At 50.8% G+C, this 18,426-nt stretch overlaps 6 protein-coding genes across 9 annotated transcripts; 2 read left to right on the top strand and 4 right to left on the bottom strand.

Moving 5' to 3' along the window:
* Positions 1-27: 27 nt before the first annotated feature.
* On the bottom strand, positions 28-2,817 carry LOC136192463 (E3 ubiquitin-protein ligase TRIM33-like). The gene is made up of 9 exons (XM_065981088.1): positions 2,678-2,817; positions 1,834-2,622; positions 1,587-1,774; positions 874-1,529; positions 754-818; positions 676-695; positions 423-500; positions 224-370; positions 28-170 (listed from the first exon to the last, which is right to left on the bottom strand). The coding sequence occupies exons 2-9, from the start codon at positions 2,240-2,242 to the stop codon at positions 33-35; spliced, it is 1,701 nt and encodes a 566-aa protein (XP_065837160.1). The 5' UTR covers positions 2,243-2,622; positions 2,678-2,817; the 3' UTR covers positions 28-32.
* On the top strand, positions 2,677-3,864 carry LOC136192464 (ras-like protein 1). The gene has a single exon (XM_065981089.1). The coding sequence runs from the start codon at positions 2,961-2,963 to the stop codon at positions 3,651-3,653; it is 693 nt and encodes a 230-aa protein (XP_065837161.1). The 5' UTR covers positions 2,677-2,960; the 3' UTR covers positions 3,654-3,864.
* Positions 3,676-8,697, bottom strand: LOC136192460 (integrator complex subunit 3-like). Of its 2 annotated transcripts, XM_065981085.1 has the most exons (27): positions 8,616-8,697; positions 8,472-8,555; positions 8,334-8,417; positions 8,163-8,276; positions 8,010-8,094; positions 7,895-7,961; positions 7,695-7,836; positions 7,580-7,638; positions 7,454-7,524; positions 7,249-7,394; positions 7,044-7,187; positions 6,908-6,995; positions 6,781-6,860; positions 6,636-6,727; positions 6,188-6,580; positions 5,965-6,111; positions 5,868-5,912; positions 5,576-5,816; positions 5,280-5,339; positions 5,151-5,219; positions 5,015-5,090; positions 4,835-4,945; positions 4,730-4,778; positions 4,502-4,663; positions 4,243-4,449; positions 4,043-4,118; positions 3,676-3,966 (listed from the first exon to the last, which is right to left on the bottom strand). In XM_065981085.1, exons 1-27 carry the CDS (start codon positions 8,682-8,684, stop codon positions 3,874-3,876), a joined length of 3,054 nt encoding a protein of 1,017 aa, XP_065837157.1. In that variant the 5' UTR covers positions 8,685-8,697; the 3' UTR covers positions 3,676-3,873. The 2 variants fall into 2 exon arrangements, with proteins under 2 accessions (XP_065837157.1, XP_065837156.1); XM_065981084.1 differs by having other exon boundaries at positions 5,576-5,912.
* A 341-nt stretch (positions 8,698-9,038) lies between these two features.
* LOC136192308 (ras-related protein Rap-1-like) lies at positions 9,039-11,087 on the bottom strand. Its single transcript, XM_065980843.1, has 4 exons — positions 10,381-11,087; positions 10,108-10,161; positions 9,847-9,923; positions 9,039-9,770 (listed from the first exon to the last, which is right to left on the bottom strand). Exons 1-4 carry the CDS (start codon positions 10,565-10,567, stop codon positions 9,246-9,248), a joined length of 843 nt encoding a protein of 280 aa, XP_065836915.1. The 5' UTR covers positions 10,568-11,087; the 3' UTR covers positions 9,039-9,245.
* Positions 11,006-13,598, top strand: LOC136192303 (myogenesis-regulating glycosidase-like). The gene is made up of 2 exons (XM_065980837.1): positions 11,006-11,068; positions 11,119-13,598. Exon 2 carries the CDS (start codon positions 11,371-11,373, stop codon positions 13,537-13,539), a length of 2,169 nt encoding a protein of 722 aa, XP_065836909.1. The 5' UTR covers positions 11,006-11,068; positions 11,119-11,370; the 3' UTR covers positions 13,540-13,598.
* On the bottom strand, positions 11,192-18,387 carry LOC136192301 (zinc finger RNA-binding protein-like). 3 transcript variants are annotated; one of them, XM_065980834.1, is made up of 19 exons: positions 18,117-18,387; positions 17,232-17,936; positions 17,001-17,177; positions 16,710-16,950; positions 16,514-16,659; positions 16,337-16,461; positions 16,155-16,283; positions 16,046-16,100; positions 15,932-15,991; positions 15,802-15,881; positions 15,593-15,744; positions 15,252-15,344; positions 15,142-15,200; positions 14,950-15,088; positions 14,677-14,756; positions 14,355-14,450; positions 14,170-14,302; positions 14,018-14,115; positions 11,192-13,964 (listed from the first exon to the last, which is right to left on the bottom strand). In XM_065980834.1, the coding sequence occupies exons 1-19, from the start codon at positions 18,252-18,254 to the stop codon at positions 13,569-13,571; spliced, it is 3,102 nt and encodes a 1,033-aa protein (XP_065836906.1). In that variant the 5' UTR covers positions 18,255-18,387; the 3' UTR covers positions 11,192-13,568. The 3 variants fall into 3 exon arrangements, with proteins under 3 accessions (XP_065836906.1, XP_065836907.1, XP_065836908.1); XM_065980835.1 differs by having other exon boundaries at positions 16,514-16,656; XM_065980836.1 differs by lacking the exons at positions 11,192-13,964; positions 14,018-14,115 and having other exon boundaries at positions 14,176-14,302; positions 14,355-14,756.
* Between the last annotated feature and the right edge of the window lie 39 nt (positions 18,388-18,426).

The raw sequence follows: 18,426 nt of genomic DNA, 5'->3' as shown, positions 1-18,426 counted from the left end.
ACGTAAAAGACCCTTTTTATAATCATCAACTATCAGAATTTTTCTTGCTTGATTCGAGTAGCGGGTGGAGCTGGTTCTTCTCTATGAAGAAGATGTGGTGCATATTTTGCAAGCATCTGCTTGAAGAACGATTGAAGCGATCTTCCTAAGGCCGCCACTTCAGAGAAGGGCTAGAAATCAAGCACTCGAGTATGTAGGGTCCAAGCCTTGTGAAACAACTCACCAAGTTATATTGAGAGCAATTGGAAAATATCAGTTCGACGTCTTCTACAAACTTTCTCTGATTATCTTTGTACGTTCCCTTCATCAGTTCCTTTTTGATGTCTCGAAGTGATATGGGACGCGAAATAATTTCAAAGTAGTTTGGCGCCTAATATGTGACCACAATAGCCATTTACCTACGGTACGTTGACTACGCTTGCCTGCTTAGGTGACACTGGCTCCCGAAAAGGCCAGCTGTTTTCATGCCAACGAAGCACGTCCAAAAGAAGCGTACACTCCTAAAACGAGAACGAATAATAGAATATGGAACTCAATGGAAGATGAACGTTGCATATGCAAGAAGAGACTGGGACTGGGACTGGGACTGTGACGTGTCTAACTAATGAGCCACATCCTTTAGTGAGACACATCCTAGCCAGACACATCCACATCTGTAGGCTACGGGGAAATTACCTGGCCAGGCTCGACGTCATCTAAAAATAAGTACAACGGATAACGTTATTTTTTTCCCCCGTACTCGATATTCCTCACCTGGCACCGTTTCATGCTCTGGAATGAGAAGCCGACCGCGACAGACGGAACAAAGCCATACACCTCTAAACATACGCGAAACCTTGTTCAGATAAACTATAGTGCGCTCTGTCTCCTTACTCTGGCTCTTTCTTCAGATTAGCACACTTGAAATGATACGCCAACGAACAGTTATCACAGCAGATCAAATTTCCGCCGTCGTAACAGATAGCGCACCAGTCATAATTCCGATCGTTTGACTGGGACTCGTTGTCGTCTTCGTTGCCGCCGCCGTCTTGATTTTGCTCGGCTCTAGCGTCGTCAGAGTCCTCCGTTTTGACTCGCACGCCTTCCTCCGGCGGCGGCGGTGGCGGCGACGCCGTTCCCTCCGATCCCGACCCGGCATCGGGAAAAACCATTTTTCCGTGTTCGATTTCAAAATTAAGCGGCCACGAATCCGTCTCATCGGACGCAGGAGGCAAAGTTTGAGATGACGAGTGACTCGATTCCGGTTCTGGAAGTGAAACGGTTGCGGCTGCGGCGACGGCGGCAGTGGCAACGGCTCGATTCTCATTGTCAACAGACGGAGCCAATAGAACTTTCGGAGGAGGCCCAGTTGCCGAAGCAACGGAACAAGACGATCGCCTCTTCGGTCTTTGTGCTGATTCCTGGCTTGTCGTTGTTGTACCACTGCCACCGCCACCGTCGCCGCCGCCGCCGACACTTCCGCCAGTTCCGCCGACACTTCCGCCAGTTCCGCCGGAATGATCGGCAGCCCGCGAAGACGAAGACGACGACTAAAACAAAAAATAACCGTTAACAAAATTTGGTGTCTCGAGTTTTTCTCGTGTTACCCTAGGCAACGCGTTCATGAGATCTTTGATGAGATTGTGCGCGTTGAGTCGTACGGCGGCCGGCGTTACGCGCATGGGAGCGACGTCGGGCGGCACTTCGACGCGACGACGAAGTTCGCGTTCGATTTCCTCGCGTTTTGCGAGCATTTCGAGCTTGTTCATGTCGAACTGACGTTGCGCATTTTCGCCTATAATATAAGAGAATTTCAAAAATAATAAAATAAATTTTCTTTTGATTTCTGTTTACATTTCGCTTTCGCTTGAGCGAGAAGACGACGCCGATCGATTACGTGATCTCGTTTGCGATCGAGAAATTGAATTTTTCGGCGACGCTCTTCGGATATTTGGCGTAAGAGGTCTTGCTCGTATCGAACGAGTACGGCTCGCATTGCGTCGAATATGCGTCTCGTGCCCATCTGGAGTCGATTCGCGTTGACGTTTATCGACGCGATCGAGTTGTTGCACGCCTTTTCGACTTGGCGAACTTGCAGATCGGCCATGTCGATTCGACGCACGCAATTGACGAGAAACGACTCGAAATCTTGCGCCGCCAAGCGCACGTTGTTGATTTGGCTTGCAAGGCACATGTTGCAGATGGTCGCAGTCGTCGTTATCGATAGGAGAGAGCCGCAGGACGAGCATTTTCGAGACTCCATCTTGAAGTTCCGGTTACGAGACCGTAAGCCGTCTCTTGGAGCACTATCCGTGACGTCATGGTTAGGGGGTGGAAGTGTGTATGACGTCTTCTGGAACAAACTTTACTTTCCTCCTCCACCGCACTAGTTCTTAGAAGGAAGGATTGCAGATTTAGCTTTCGACAAATCCAACAATGTTTAAATGGAAATGTTTATGCGATCAACTTTCGGAGGTGGTGACGAACTCGCGGTGGTCGCGAGAGCGGCCTGCCCCCGCGATGCCAGCAAAGAGAACGCGAGGCCACGTTGTAAAACAAATTCGGTAACCAGGGCAGCTGGCGGCATCGATGCATGCGCATACGCTGCGCTAGCCAAGACAATGACCTCCCCATAGTCTCGGTCTGATAGTCACAGACTCAGACTTCGCGAATGCATGGCTTCGGATTACACGCCTACCTGCATGATTTCGCGACCCCCAGAGATCGCTCTGAGAACTAAGCAAACGGCTCGTTTTTTTTTACGCTGTACTGACGAAGTCGTTGTTTGCGATGAGGGGGGCAGGTAAGTGGCATCGTTTCTTGACCCTCGGCGGGAAAACGCGGGAAGTCGGTTATGGAGATGACGTCGCGGCCGCCCCCAAGTACAAGACTAATTGAATTATCCGCCTGGCGTGGTATAACAGTCACTGGAAGGTCGTCGAGGAGGTCAGTTCTCGTCACACACTCGAGCAAATCGAAAGATGAACGCAAAGTCTCTTCGACGCACTCGCGCTGATTCGATCGTGCCGCAGCCGCAATCGCAGCGACGACGAAAACACCGAATCGTCGTACTCGGCGAAGAAGGCGTAGGAAAATCGGCGTTGACGATCCAATACGTGCAGAATCTCTTCGTCGACTACCACGATCCGACATTGGAGGAGGAGTACACGCGATTGACGACGATCGACGAAGTGCCCGTCGAACTGAGCATCCTCGACACGGCCGGTCAAGACGAAGTGGCGCGTCTGCGCGAGCAGCACGTGCGCCAAGCGGACGGGCTCGTGCTCGTCTATTCGCTCACCGATAGCAAGAGCTACGAACGACTCCATCGCTTTGCAACGCTCATCGAACGAACGCGCGACTACGCGCCCGTTCCCATCGTTCTCGTCGGCAACAAGGACGATCTCGTTCGCGACGTCGACGCTGCCGAAGAGGAGGGGCGACGGCTTGCCGGCAATATGGGATGCCCGTTCGTGCGAACGTCGGCGCGCCTACGTCGCGGCGTCGACGAAGCGTTCGCGCAGTGCGTGCGAGAAATACGGCGACAAGAGCGGATATGCGACGCGACGACGATCGATTCGACGCCGACAGCCAAATTGTTGCGACGAAAGTCGATTCGAATGATCCGTTCGGTTTCGAGACGAATAAAGCGAAGTCTGAGCCGACAGCAATAAGGGGGGGGCCGGCCCCCCCGGCCCTAGCTAACGGACCTTTGTAGTTTAGAGATGCTTGTGTATAATGTGTACAGAGAGTTAGAAAGCGGTATCGGCCGCACTTTGTACAGTTTAGCGGAAATTAGAGTCGGGCATGTAGAAAAGCGCGGCGGCGAAGTTTACTTCTAGCGCCGCCGATTCATTTATGCAATGAAAGACTTTGCATAGACGATCTTTAGACTCATGTTGCCGCGTTGTCTTCGTCATCGTCGTCGTCGCTTTCGTCTACGAATCGTCTCGCGGCTCGTTGCAGCTTCGGCTTCGGGATGATGTCCTGCACGTGCGCGGGAGGACGGAAACCCGTTGACGCGGGCGGTCTCGTGTGAGAGGGGGCTCCCGCGCCGTCTTACCAGTTCGTTATCGGACAGGGATTGGCTTCGCTTTCGTTCTCCGCTTTTGAGCCACTTGGGAGTCGACGGCGGTGTTCTGGAATGTAAAGCGGAAGAGTCGACGGAAATAGGGAAGATGCCAAGAACTACTGTCCGGGTCACGGAAGTGAGTGGTACGGGTGCATGCATTTACGTACGTAGATCAGTAACCGGTACTGTACCTTTCAGAGGGAGACGGGTGAAGAGCGCTTGTGTCGAACATCGCCAACGAGTCGATCATCTCAGGATCACAGACAACTATAAGAGATAGAGCCCAATAGTCAAGCAGATGTTGGTAGTCATAAACAAAAAACATCCTACACTGATTGTCTCCAGGAAGAAGTTGCCTTAGATCGTTGATGTACTGAATGATAACCCCTGTTGATGATCTACGAGGTAAAAATACCACATTTGACGGTTTTTTGTCGCGATCGACGATACTCGTCTCCGCGCTTCTCCTCCACCGCCCGGCCTAGACAGTCGACGACGGGCGTGACGAGTTCGCGAGGCCATCGAACGGCCCATTGCTTGAGGACGGTCAGCGCGAATTGACCGTCGCTTGTAGGCATGCGAAATACGGCTTCTAAGAGTTCAGGAGAAGGGCTGACGGGAAAAAGGAAAAAGAATGTCGAACATGAAAGTCGCATCTGCCGCAATCTAAAGTCTCACCTGTGATTTCTTAAAAATAAAACAAGACCAGACAGAGGTTCTGGGTGGGCTGCCATAAGAAGCATGAGATCGTATCACCAAGGATAAAAATAGTTGGGGACTTACAGTTTGAATCTAACGGTAAAATCTTGACAACTTCTTCTGGAGCCGAGTTCTCGGCCATCAGCAGCTGCCACACGCTTATTTGTTCAAAGGTCTCCCATTCAAGGGACTTGGCTAAACAAAGACGAATTAACTAATCGAGTCTTCAGCTTATGGGACGTGTCCATCTGGCTGCTAACGAACCGAGAAGCTCGGCTATTCGAGCACAACCGAATAGCTGAAATTTGCTAAGCGACAGCTGGCAAATTAAGTCGTGAAGCTGAAACAATAAATCAACGTTGACATTGGTATTGATTTGCTTTCCAAGCGAAGTGCGCACCTGAGCCGAGTCAATACTCGAAACGATAAGATATAACAAACCGGAAGAGCCGGTCACAGCGTCGGAAAACTGAAGAACGAAAAACAATTGCTATCGCACGCGTGGGGAGACGTCTCGAGAGCGCCCCACCTGCTGGTATACACCAGGTATGAGGAAATAGAATAAATTTGTATCCACTGTCTGGCATCGCTGCGGAGACGCAAAAACCGAGATACCGTATATCAAATAAAATATTCCCAGGGTTCTAGATACACGAGGCGGATCCAAGCCCAAGCCAAGCCTCTCCTACCAATCTATTTCCGCCCCCCCACTAAATTGGTCCCCTACTATATAAAGAAGCCTCCTACGCACAGGCCTTCTTCTAATAGTCCCCCCCTACAAGGTCAATTGATTGACCCCCCTCCCTCCCCCCCTCCCCCTCTTACTTCCATATCGCGTATGATACACGCCTCGAGATTTGACGCCGGCGACGCGGATGGCGACTTTGTTTCGGCGGCGAATGCGGCGTAGACGGAGGCGGCGGCGACGGGGTCGCCAGTCGCGACGGCTCGCGCTTTCGCGTAGTAGAGCAGCGTGTAGCCGAGACGATTCTCGTGGTTGAAGAGACGCGGCAGAAAGGCGACGACTCGACGATAGACGTTCGACGGTCTCGCTGGATCCGCATGGCTAGAAAACCCTATGTAAATAATAAATAAGGGAAAGGAGAGACGGATGCACCGAAATAGGGAGAAGGGTAGAGATCTGCCAACATCTGACATTTCCCTGGAAAACAAGATCGCAATAGAACACGACTTTTTTATCAGAGTTCAGTTACCCTTCGATTTCGCAGGCGTCATCGAAGTCGGATTTCAGCCGGATTGCCATGCATTTTGCAAGGGCGTTCAATTGACTTGAACGTACGTCGATCTCGCGAACAACTGACTCCATCAATTCGTCGACCGCTTTTCGTCTCACATCCAGACTATTACAAAAATAATGACGTCAAAATTGCTCTATATTGCTAAACGCCCCATGGTTTGTTTCTAAGGGGACTTTACCTATCCCTCTTTAGGGCTTCTATTTTTCGAACCCATCTGTCCGGTAGACGACGCAATTCTTCCCCAAGATCAATTTCCGCTTCGTCCTCTCCCGTTTTCTCTTTCTCCTCCGCGTCTTCTTCCTCTTCCACGATCTCCACCTCCCCCAATTCCACTCCCTTTACCGGCTTCTCCATTCTTTCGCTTTCATCGTCAATAGACGACGGAAAAACGCCAGAATCGACTCCGCCGCCGCCGCCCACCTCTTCGTCCTCGATAACAACGACGTCATCGTCGCCGTCACGAAACGGCTCGGGATTTTGAAAGTGATCGAGCGCGCGCTGAACAGCGCGCTGAAACGATCCCGTCAGCACGCTGTCGAGACGGGGACTGGAAATAAGTTGGTCAATCGACCTGAATCGACGTAGTTTACGGGGAGATGGGACGGAGGCAGAGAGTGCTTTCCTACCCTACGACGCGTTTTTCTAATATATCGCGAATAGCGTTGTTTACGCCATGGGAGACGTACTCTTCTAGGCCTTCACCAAAAGCCGGTATCATCTGGAGAAATAACTCATCTGCGTTATAGAGGCGAGTGTGTCTAAGAATTTTACTCTGACTAGGAAGTCGATCAAGGTTGCCGTGATATTGGGATGCGTGTTAACGGAATAGCTCATTATTAGAATGGCGGGTTCTGAAGGGGAAATAATTCCTATTCTCTTCAGATCAACCCTTTCTCACCTATACACATTATGCTCTCGTGCTCGGGATTGTAGAAAAACCAATCGTAGAAGAGAGCCAGCTTAGCATTGCACGCGGCAACGTTGGACTAGAAGGAAAAAGATGCGGCATGGGAAGTCATTATAGCGTTCGTTACCTGGCATTTCGTTAGAAGCCATCCTATGATGGCCCACCGTTGCACGACGTCCGACGAAAGAATTTCGTTCGACGGATGAATTATACAGCAAATGTATCGAATGAAGTCGCTGATGAGAGATTGGCTTTCAGGCGTTAGTAAATACTAAAATACCATTTTACGTATATATACAGATGACGTAATCGCTTTCAAGGCCATTACGCACGTCTCTCTGAAACCAATCCTGGTATCGTTTCTGATGGCCAAATTTGACCTGCATTGCTAAAAAATTCAACTTCGCTTCCATATCAGACGTCAGACGACTAGCAATGTAGTGCCTCGACGTGCGAACGGTAAGAAGTTGGAGAACGCCTTAATAATTAAAGAAAAAATTTTAAAAAAAGAAACGCTCCAATATGCTATGCTAGAACCTGAGAAGTGAGGACTCAGCGAGGTGGGATTTTGCAGTATGTCTTTCCATAAGGCAGCAAACTCCGGAATCCTAGATAGCCCACTGATTAATTAAGTACTGCATACGGTGATCGATCAGTACTGACCTAGCTATTGTCTGTAAGAGACGAACGAGGTCTCTGCCAATAGCTGCGCAGTCCATGAACTAAGAGCTGACCGTTATGAGAAGACACTACGTTTTCTCATCTTCAGCCCCCCTACTTGCGTTCTCAGACACGCTATGCAGAAATCGACTTCTGCATTGCGAAGCGACGTCAACGCGGGAGAACTGTGGTCTTGTATGAGTCTCAGGTACGTGTAGACAGCGAAACAGACAATTCTGGGCAAACTCTCGAGCCACTCCCTCGCAAGAGAAGAAAGAATCAAAGCAAGGAAATCGGCTCTCCCGTCTAGACGTCTACCTATTATCCCTAAATACTCGGAGTACGCTGTCAGCAAGTCGCACGTTCCCAGGCATCGTGTTACCCCCTTATAATATTGAAATAGGTGGTTCAATATTGGCATTAACTATTGAACCTTCGATCTGCTTCAATAAGGCAATGCAGACCCTCTCAACGCCAGCAAACCTATTTCTAACCATTTCGTTTACGATCCACAGAATCTGATAGGGACGGTTAGAACGAGCTTGAGTCCAAGCCAATCCCCCTCTCCCCCCCTCCCCCCCACCACCTGCTGCTTAGTCATTTCCCTCATGCGTCTAAACTTCTCCATGACGATGAACTCGAGGCAATTTACAACCAAACCGAGTCCATCGCGAGTAACAAAAGCCAAATCGCTGTACCGCTAAAAATGTGACGTCAAAAATGCGAAAATCCCGGATTCGACCTCGTCTTCTCTTACCGTACGAGCGGCGCCAGGATTAGTCAAAATTATGTTCAAGAGGCCCACGGACACTTCCTCGTGTTCCTGCACGCTTCGGCAAACCTAAGGGGGCCCCGAAAGTGAATTGGAGTCCTTCCCTGACGTTCGATTGCTTGCCTTTGCGCTTAGAATGTCGTGGGCTTCCTGTTCGGACGCTCCGGCTATGAGTTTGAGGACGGCGTTGTGGCACGCTCGCCATTTCTGCACGTTTGAGAGCTTCGAGGGGGTACGCGAGTGCGCTGTGAGCTTTTTTCGAGTCACCTCCTCTATTTCGTCGGGTGGATCTAGTTTCGTACGTTCGAATAGGCGACATTCGACGGAATCGCCCATTTTTTCTATGTGAGTTGAAATCAACTGAAGGGAGACGCTTTCCCCGGATAGGAGAAGACTGTTTTCTTTCCAACGAAAGACGCAGGTGGTCTCGAGTTGGAGACAAAGAATTTTCAAAAACTCTGCAGAATTTCCGCCTTCGTGCATTCCCTACTAATTAATGCTAATGAAAAACTTGAAGTCACACAGCGTTCAGAGAAACACTTAATATGCATGCAAATACAAGATGGAACTCCTCTCTTAATGGGCAGTAATAGCTTTGGCGGCCCTGACAGTCTTCTTTGCTAATTGAGAAAGCGCGCGCGCGTGACAGCGTCCCTAACACGTGACCGACAGAGACGAGATAACTCAATATACGAGAATCGACAACATGGCCACAAGGTCAATCTGCAGCCATTGTTCTCATACCAAATAGTGTAGATCAGAACGTTAGCAGCATGCAATTACAAAAAAAAGAGATAGAGCAAATGAACACGGCGCCTCTTCGTCAGATAATTATTTTCATAAATAGTTAGTTCCTACTAAAAAACTACGGCTTATCTTCAACTTGAACGCTATAATTCACCAAGGAATGGACGATCGGCGCATCGCAGTGATCGATCGAAGCGCGAGCGGATCGCGAATCGTCGGCGAGGGCGCCTCGACGGATCGTCCTTTGGACGCCGATTTTTTCGATCGACTCCAAAAGTATTTCTTTTTTTCGGGAGTGGGCGCCACCGGCGCCGGAGTGGCGGCGCCGATTACGCTATTTCGACGATAGCTGAGCCGTTTCGAATCGGGAGAATTGAGCGAATTTTCGAACGCCGTCTGAACGCTGACGTTGTCGCGCGCCGATACTTCGTAAAAGGCGGCGCAGCCGAGCGCGTCCGCCGTCGCGCGACCCTCGCGCTCGGTGACGCGTCGCTGTTGGAGAAGATCGCATTTATTACCGACGAGAATAAAGTAGGCAGGATTGAAGCGACGCCGATGATCGATGTCGCGTTTAGCTTCGATGACGTGACGAAGGCTCTCCGGATCGGTGATGCTGTAGACGAGAACGAAACAGTCCGACCACGTGCTCCAGATGTCATACATTGTCGTGTCGGTCTATGAAAGGAGCGCGCGGTTAGAAGATGACAAATTTGGCGCCCTGCGGCGCTCTCCTTCCGTCTCTCTTACGTACCGTATTCGTTGACGTGTCGAGGATTTTCAGTTCGCATCGCTGGCCTCCGAGCATCGCCTCCTTGATGTAGACATTTTCTACAGAAGATAAACAACCCGTTTGTAGAATTCATGGATAGAGTGGAACGCTAAGTGGACTTGATTCGCGCGCGCCTGCGGGCACGTCGTCGCGACGTACACGCACGACCGAGAATGAATATTCAAGCGGGACATAACTACGACTGTTTACTCGAAAAAGGAAACGGCAGATGACTCGACTAACCTGCGGAATCGTACTCGTGAAGAAAGCGCTTCGTTATGTACCTGACGACGAGCGCTGCAAAACAGAAACGAAAATCCAGTTAGACTCCATGGCGCGGAGCTATTATACGAGGAAGTGACCGTCTCGATCGAGGTATCAAAGGGCAAAGCGTTCGTTTATATAAGAAGGCTCAGACGTCGTAAATGTTAACAGCAACCCATAGCTACGGTTTGTGTTTCGCCTCTCGATCTCTCTCTAGCGCTCTCTCGCGATCGCGTGCGCGTGTACGCTTACCGGACTTCCCAACGTCGGCGGCGCCGAGAATCATGACCTTGCAGGTGCGAGTCGGTACGCGTTTTCCTCCGCTCGAAACGTCGCTTCCCAATCGCTTGTGGGGATGGTGATGATGGTGATGGTGGTGGTGATGATGATGATGATGGAACGACTGATCCATTGCTAGTCGATGCACTTCGGTCATCATAGCGCGGAGCTAGGGATCGAGGAACGCTGCCGAACGGCGAATGATTGTGCTCGGTCACGACAACGAGTTCTTTAAAGGTAAATGAATTGGGACGAAAGCCACAGAGGCCAGCTGGAGTCCAAGTGACGCGGCGTCTCCAATAGGCAGGGCGTTATCGTTTGGTCCTATCGTTCGGCCCTTAATCCAGTGGACCAACAAGTGCTGACTCAATCAAGCGCACCACTCCGGCGCCACCAACGTCGAGAAAATGAACGAGTCGTCTCAATGAGCCCAATCCCATTTATAATGGCTCGTAAGCCCGCCCACTTCTCCTTTCTCTGTCACACGTCGCGTCAGGAGAATGGAATCAATGTCACATGACGATTACACATCCGGTTTATTGTATTTACGTGCCAGGGGGGCTGGGTTGGGTTCGACGCGGGGAGGCGGTCAATTCCGCGTGTGAATGTACGAGTCTAGAAAGTCGGTTGTCCGGGGAGAGCGAGACGGTGCACTTCCGCGGTTCGTTCTTATCCGTTTACGTGGGGTCTTTGCCTTGCAGTATCTCTTAGGGGGCAGTCATCAGTAATCAGATATGGCAACCGCAGCCTTAGAAGCAAATGGCTCAAGAGCCCATTCAGAGAATCCGGTTTCTGGGAGCGCGCGCCAGTCGGAACAAAATGCTAAATCGCGGTTCTCAGAGGGAGCAAAAAAGACTGGAATAGAAAAGAATTTGCGATGGCCCGATGGTCAAAGCGGCAATCAGTCAATCAAGGTACAGCGACATGTGCTCGGTCGCGTGAGTAACCACGCCCTCGACTACGATGGAATCGGGAGACGACGAAGCGCTCATATCGAAGGAAAACGAGGACCCAAAAGAAGACGACGCTAAAACGAATGTCAAAAATGTCAAAAAGAAAGACGAACCTGCAGTCGACGAGGCACCAGGGCCCCCCAAAAAACCCGCGCCATCGAAACGTTGTCTAATCGCCGCCGTCACCGTTCTCGGCATCGTTGCCATCGTCGCCGTCATCTGCGCATACACTTTAGAACCGCGTGACGACGACGGCAACGTCGACGGCGCCGGCGATTCGCGTCTGAAAATCGACGAACTCGCGCGACGTCTCGTCGTCTCGCACAACGGCGCGATCGTGCTGCGCGGTCGCATCGGTCGCGATCTGCGAACAAACGACCCGATCGTCGACGACGCGTCCGATCGGCGCAACGCGACGTGGACGGGAGAAGCGAATCTCGTCGTCGATCGCGTAAACATGAGCGACGCACGCGCGGCGTGCTTTCGCGTTCATTGGACGGCGACGACGCGCGAAACGACGTCGCTCGCGGACTCGTACGACCTGTCGGAGGCGAACTGGTACGGCGGCGCGGAAACGCATAAACCCGCGTGGCCGCTAGAAACGAACGCTTCTCGTCCCGCGGGGGCATTTACTTCGGGGGATCTCTATTCGAATCCGAGCGCTTACGGATCCGTATTACAGCCTATATGGTTGAGCAGCGTAGGTGTGGTTATTGCAGTGAATCGTACTGTGCCGCTCTTCGTCGGATTTGACGGCGGGTCGATGCGATTGGAAGCGCGGTTGGATCCCTTGGCCTATCCGAATTATGAAGGGATACTGGAGTTGAGTTACATGCTCTGCGTTCACGATGATCTGCGAGCTTTGTATGATTTGGTCGTGGAGACGTTTTTCGAGCGTCCTACTGGAACGCCAGATCAAAGTCTATTCGAGCGGCCCATCTGGTCCACGTGGGCCGAGTACAAATCGAATGTCAATGAAACGAACGTGTTGCAATTCGCCGATGATATTATTCGTTATAACTTCAGCTTCAGCAATATCGAAATCGACGACGGGTACTCGTCACATTACGGCGATTTCGATTTTGATTCAGCGAAATTTCCGAACGCTTCTCGTATGATCGAGACGCTTCATTCGAAGGGATTCAACGTGACAACGTGGGTACACCCATTCGCTAATGTCGATTCACAGGCGTTCAAGGAGGGCTTGGAGAGCCAATACTGGGTAAAGGGATCGCGAGAGACGGTCGGTTTGGTGTCCTGGTGGAATAGCCAGTCGTCTGCCGCCGCCGTCCTCGACGTCACCAACCCGGAAGCAGCAGCTTGGTTCATTGAACGGCTGGAAAAAATGCGGTCTCACTATGGCGTCGACTCGTTCAAATTTGACGGCGCCGAAGTCTCCTTCTTACCGGACGTGTTCTCATTCGATCAGATGGTCGGCAACCCGGGCGAATATTCCGCAATGTACGCCGACGTGGCGGCTCGTTTTGCGCCGCTCGCCGAGGTGCGCGTCGGCTATTTCACGCAGCATCTGCCCCTTCTCGTTCGCGTGATGGATAAGGACTCGAGATGGGATCTCGATAACGGGCTCCACGCGCTCGTCGTTTCCGTGCTCACCCTAAGCGTTATGGGCTATCCGTTCGTTCTTCCGGATATGATTGGCGGTAATGCGTACGATCCGGACGACTTTCGTAAGACCGTTTGCCCGTCGGGTTACGACGAGCTCTTCGTGCGTTGGGCTCAAGCGACGGCGCTAATGCCGGCGATGCAGTTCTCGCTCGCGCCGTGGAACTCGCGGTGTCTGGATTCTTCCGTTTTGGATCCGGTTCGCAAGGCGGTGCAATTACACGAACGCTTTGGTTCGTATATTGTCGATTTGGCAAAAGAGAGCGCTTTGACGGGTTATCCTATCGTTCGGCCGCTTTGGTGGATAGCGCCGACGGATCCGCAAGCCCAATTAGTCAATGATCAATTTCTATTGGGCGATGACGTTCTCGTTGCGCCGGTAATTCGGCCCAAGGAGACCATTCGGACGCTGTATCTGCCGGCGGGAACGTGGATTGATGGAAACGATGGGACAACGCCTTTTGAAGGACAGAAAGAAATCCATTATAAAGCACCAACAGAACTATTACCGTTTTTTGTAAGAAAAGACAGCAAGGCGGCTTCTCTTGTGACTTGAGCTCCTCCATATAGTATGTAAGATATTGTCTAATTTTCAATAGATTTGTCTTCTTCTTCCTCTGGTTTTACCTCTTGAGGAGCGGGAGCAGGAGCAGGAGCAGCTTCGTCTTCGTTTTCTTCTTCTTCTTCTTCCTGTTCTGGTTCTTCCTGTTCTGGTTCTTCCTGTTCTGGTTCTGGCTGTATTTCTGGTTCTGGCTGTGGTTCTGGCTGTGGTTCTGGCTGTGGTTCAGAGTTTTCAACTTCATCTGCGTTTTCTTCTTCTTCGTCGTCGTTCATTTCTTCCCCTTCTTTGGATTTCTTTGCAGGTGGCTCTTCTTCCGGGTAGAGTGGTTCGTTGTTTTGCCCCGGGTTGACGAGCTGTTGAGGAGCGGCCATGCCTAGAACGCGATACATCTGCCCGCAAGACATGAGCCGGAGAGCTACCTAAAACGACGTCGTGTCACAATTCACCCCTCGCCACCCGCAGTTCAACTTACTTGGGCACTAGATGTGATCTCTTCTCTCTGATCAGCCGTTAGATCTCCTGCTGCATCAGTACGATCTCTTTCGCAAGGGTCCAACAAACCGGGACCACCTTAAAAAAGACTTATATTTAAATGCTCCTCTTCCTACTAAATAGGTACAGTACCTGGCAAGAGTAAACCACCAGCAATAACTTCCATGATTCTTCTAATTCCCCAGCCTGGATACGCTGCCTCAGTTGAATCTTCAAAACCAAGAGTGCAGCTCTGAACGCAACCTTTAGTCAATAGTTCAAGTGGCTACAAACAATATTTAAATCTTTTCCCCGCCTTGCCCCTTTAAAGCACCTACCCACTGCTTAATAGCACTCCAGAGAGAAACGCGCCTGCAGAGCTCGCGCATGACGCGCAACACGACCAAAGCGCCGGGCAAATCGTGAACGTTGGCCTGTAGACATACACAAAAGGGAAGGGGAAGGTGGAGAGAAAAGAACTGAAGCAATGATAACAATAATAAATAATATAAGTATTCTACGAAATACTACTATATATCTCAGGTCAACTGCCTGCCCGCTGGATGTCTTTTGAGGGCAAGCAGCTACCCGAGTAGCACACTGTTGCTCTTGCATAAAAATCCGAAATAAGTGAAAATGATAGAGCAGACAGGTGCCAACCTGAAACCACTTGGCTCTTCTCAATTCGGCCAAGACCGCGACACACGGCTGCCGCGCGAGAACGCCTCGTTCCTTATCAGCTACAAAGGGGGGAAGGGAGAAGACGTCAGGACAAATTACAATGATGCTCCATCGAGGGGGGGACAGACAAAGATACGCACATACACACACACACACAAGGACGGAGCATCAAAGTATTTTCACCCGTCCATAGCGTCGCGTCTTCATTCGAGTCGCTTCCGTATTGCTTAGGGAGGGGGTCGTACGCCTTACCTTCTAGTTCCTCTGGACTCAGCTCCGTGCGCATTTCCGGCGACGTAAACGTTATCTTCGCAACCGCTGCAACGTTTTTGTCCTGGCATTGGACGGCGAGAGCGGCCTCGTCGTAGAGCACGGTAACGCGCTCATCATCCTGAACGTCAACTTATAGTACAGTAGTGCATCGCTATCGTATAAATTCTATACGGCTATCTCCTTTCTCAGCAACGAAGCGGCTGCATCGAGTAAAACCCGCGTCGGCTTTTCTACACAAGTACACTGCGTTTTACGAGACGAGACATTCTCTTTGCTCTCACCGCTGCACAGCATAACTAAATCGACTTTCCAATCGCCCGTGATGAGGAGACCCTTCGCCAACGGACCGACCCTCATCAGAGCCCTTAACACTCCTACACAAGGACAAGATGCAAGCCGCTGAAGCCACACACGCGAGAGCAAAAGAAACGACTCCTAACAGATGGCCGATTGACTGTACGTAATTTAATCGGCACTACTTAGGACGACGACGAAGGGGATAAACGGAAGCCATCGAAGAAAGAGATACGTGGAAACGGGGCGGCGAAGACAAAGCAAACGGGACCCAACGCCGGAATGATTAATGATAACATGGTTGTACGAGTGCGGATAATGTACTTACGTCGTTCCTCATCAAGAGGCTTGCCGCCGCCGCCACCTTTCGGTCCTTCTTGTTTGACGCCGTCGCCTTCGTCGTCGTTGTCGTCATCTTTCGGTTCCTCGCGCTTGATTGCCGCTAAAACGGCCATTTTGTCGAAATTGATGTCTGGTTGTCTGAAGGAAGAGAAAGGAAGAGTTTTACATTGCAGAAATATTCTGTTCTTTCCTTACCTTTTTTGAGGTGTAAGAGAGTCGGAAACGCGTCGCATGGTCACCTCAATTTCTGAGACGAGCGATTGAATGGCAAAGATCTGAAGAACACTTTCCAAAAAAAAAGTTCCGAGGCCTCCAAATAATGTACCTCTTCGTCGTTTGGATAAATTTCATCGTGTTTTGCCTGCGTCATATCATCAAGGGATTCCTAGACAACAAACGGTTTCTATTCAATAACCCGAGTCGTAAAATCTCTCTCTACCAAAATCTCCTGTTCTGTTCCATACCAAGACTCGTAATAAGGACCATCTTGACTCCTAATAAGTAAATCTCTAACTCGCTACTACTCTAAATTCCACGCGATTTCGCACCATTCTTCGTCACTTTGATATGCCTCTCCAAAAGCGTCGTACACGTTATACGTATCATAGTAATCCGGAGCGGGAGCGTGCATTGGAACGGGGGCGGCAGGAGGAAGAGAATGAACAGGCTTTCGCCTCCTATAACGATAGTGAATCAGAAGACGCGGTAAGACTCTTTAATTAAAAAGTACATTTGCTGCATGGCCATTCGCTGCTGTTGTCTCGCTTCGAATTCCTCCCGTCGCGCCTTCACTTTCTGCTCGTATCTTTGCTTGTAGGGCGGCTGGTCCACTTTCAAATCAGGTTGCACTTTAGCCTAGCGAATAATTGCGTGGACAACGAATAGGAATCCTTTACGTCTTATTAACCTTGTATTGGGTTCTATGTCTTCGACCACGCAAGTGAAGAGTCTTTGCTGAGATGTCATTGAAAGAGCAATCGCAGAGATGACAGTGAAAGCCCCCGCGAGGCATTTTCTCACTGGGACCGACAGCCGTAACGTACTCAGCTCCTACTAAATAAAAATCTTATAAAGGTGAACTCAGATAGGGTTAGGTTACGTACCGACAATTTCCTGCTCTTCCTGAATGGCATGGACACCTATTGCCGCTTCTGTTCCTGGAGCCAATATCGCTGCCGAAGTTGCCGAGGAAAATCCCGTCGAATGCAATGTTTGACCGCCAATAAAATTCGTTTTCGGTGCGGGATACTTCGGGCTGACAGTGGAGACGGCTTTGTTGGCCAAATGCTGAGGAATCTTGACTGCGGGTATGGGTTTTCCCAACTTCTGATACAGTCTCAGCGCCTTGGAGGAAAAAATCGCCGCGCTTCTCTAAAAACTCGATCAGTTCTCACCTTCATGTGCTTGGAACCCTTGATGTGAGCATTGAAAGCGTGAATACCAGTCATGGACAGATCGCACAGATCGCATCGGAGTTCGTTCGCCGAAGACTGATGCGTCGGTGTTCCCGTTTTCGACTGCTGAGCCAACTTCTTCTTGTGTTTCTGCCCGTCCAAGTGCAATTTCCACGTCTTCAAAAGAAGATAAAAAAACCGGGCCCCCTTTTCTCTACTCCGATCCCTTACCAAATATCCAGTACAGTTGACGCGACAAGTCTCGCAAAAGAACGTCGAACTGTCCTTCATTCCACCCACGTTCGGGGACCCTCTTCCACGTCCGCCACCGGGCTTCCAACTCCCGATACCCTTTCGCATTTGACCCACTCCCAAGTGCCTCTGATGCTGCTGATGCTGATGTTGCTGCTGATGCTGCTGTTGCTTCAAATACGTCGCGGCCGTCGCATAAGCGACGGGACTAAACGCCGTCAAAGACGCCGCGCCTCGATTCGTCTGCGCGGCCATGGCTTGAGCAACGACCGCCTGTTGATTTGACGAGGCACCCGGTGGCGGCGGCGGCGGCGGTCCAGAGATCGTCGCAGCCGCGGATCCGACCGCCTGACCACCCGTCGTCCCAGTCCCCGCCGCACTTCTCATATAGTAGCTTGAATAATAAGACGGATATGCCGTCGTGTAGTTATACACCGTGGCAACCGGTGCGACCGGCGGTGCGACCCCAGTTTGACTACTGTACACCTGCGCAGTCGGTTTAGCCGCGTAGGACGAAGCGTAGGTTGGATAGGGGACGATAGTGGATGTTGCGGCTGGTAGAGCGCCTGGTGTCGTTGCTCCGCCTGCCGCCGCTCCCGGAACGTAGGCGGTCGGCGCGCGTGTTATACTTGATGCTTGGACTGCTGCTGCGACTTGAGGTCGAACATAGGACGGAGTCGTGTACTGGTAAGAGGAGAGGCTATATTATGCGAGTCTGTCTAGAGGGAGTATCTGTGGTCTAGGAAAAGGGTCTACGAGGCTAATCTCCGTCGCAGCGTGTACGAAGGACGCCTACGCTGAACAAAAACTACACTGAACGTGTATTTCGCTCGGGAAATGCGTGACAACGCGCGACTTCTTTACTTGGAGTTGCACGTGCGTTTGGATTCCTGGATTAACTGCCGCTTGCGATGATAGATGTACGCCGGTAGTGTGCCCACGGCCGATCGATCCTGGATAGGCCGATTGCGATGCAGACGAATAACCATGCGTGTACGCCATTTTGGATCACCAGTACGCTATGCATAAGAGTCCCGGACAAAAAACAAGAAAAAAATGTCCTGAATCGCTATTTTTTCCCGCTTCCTGACTTCTTTTCGTCGGCGAGTTTTTGTTTATCCCGCAACTTTTCCGCGTCCCTAAATAGATTGACTGTTACGGGTGCCACTACGTG

The sequence above is a fragment of the Oscarella lobularis genome, chromosome 10 (assembly GCF_947507565.1).
Source record: "Oscarella lobularis chromosome 10, ooOscLobu1.1, whole genome shotgun sequence".
Taxonomy (NCBI): Eukaryota; Metazoa; Porifera; class Homoscleromorpha; order Homosclerophorida; family Oscarellidae; genus Oscarella; species Oscarella lobularis.
The sequence above is the reverse complement of the archived record's forward strand: the minus strand, read 5'-3'. Positions and strand labels throughout refer to the sequence as shown.

Excerpts from the sequence above, each read along its gene's own strand:
- LOC136192463 (XM_065981088.1), bottom strand. The coding sequence starts at position 2,242 with ATGGAGTCTCGAAAATGCTCGTCCTGCGGCTCTCTCCTATCGATAACG. Across the intron at positions 1,530-1,586 it reads TCATGAACGCGTTGCCTAGG|TCGTCGTCTTCGTCTTCGCG; the intron begins GTAACACGAGAA and ends TTTTTGTTTTAG. Across the intron at positions 171-223 it reads ATTGCTCTCAATATAACTTG|CCCTTCTCTGAAGTGGCGGC; the intron begins GTGAGTTGTTTC and ends CTTGATTTCTAG.
- LOC136192464 (XM_065981089.1), top strand. The coding sequence starts at position 2,961 with ATGAACGCAAAGTCTCTTCGACGCACTCGCGCTGATTCGATCGTGCCG.
- LOC136192460 (XM_065981084.1), bottom strand. The coding sequence starts at position 8,684 with ATGGGCGATTCCGTCGAATGTCGCCTATTCGAACGTACGAAACTAGAT. Across the intron at positions 7,962-8,009 it reads CTTATTGAAGCAGATCGAAG|GGGGTAACACGATGCCTGGG; the intron begins GTTCAATAGTTA and ends CAATATTATAAG. Across the intron at positions 4,946-5,014 it reads TCGAATAGCCGAGCTTCTCG|CCAAGTCCCTTGAATGGGAG; the intron begins GTTCGTTAGCAG and ends GTCTTTGTTTAG.
- LOC136192308 (XM_065980843.1), bottom strand. The coding sequence starts at position 10,567 with ATGATGACCGAAGTGCATCGACTAGCAATGGATCAGTCGTTCCATCAT. Across the intron at positions 10,162-10,380 it reads CGCCGACGTTGGGAAGTCCG|CGCTCGTCGTCAGGTACATA; the intron begins GTAAGCGTACAC and ends TCTGTTTTGCAG. Across the intron at positions 9,924-10,107 it reads TCACGAGTACGATTCCGCAG|AAAATGTCTACATCAAGGAG; the intron begins GTTAGTCGAGTC and ends TATCTTCTGTAG.
- LOC136192303 (XM_065980837.1), top strand. The coding sequence starts at position 11,371 with ATGGAATCGGGAGACGACGAAGCGCTCATATCGAAGGAAAACGAGGAC.
- LOC136192301 (XM_065980834.1), bottom strand. The coding sequence starts at position 18,254 with ATGGCGTACACGCATGGTTATTCGTCTGCATCGCAATCGGCCTATCCA. Across the intron at positions 15,089-15,141 it reads TGCTGAGAAAGGAGATAGCC|GATGATGAGCGCGTTACCGT; the intron begins GTATAGAATTTA and ends GTTGACGTTCAG. Across the intron at positions 14,303-14,354 it reads GGAGTGCTATTAAGCAGTGG|CCACTTGAACTATTGACTAA; the intron begins GTAGGTGCTTTA and ends TATTGTTTGTAG.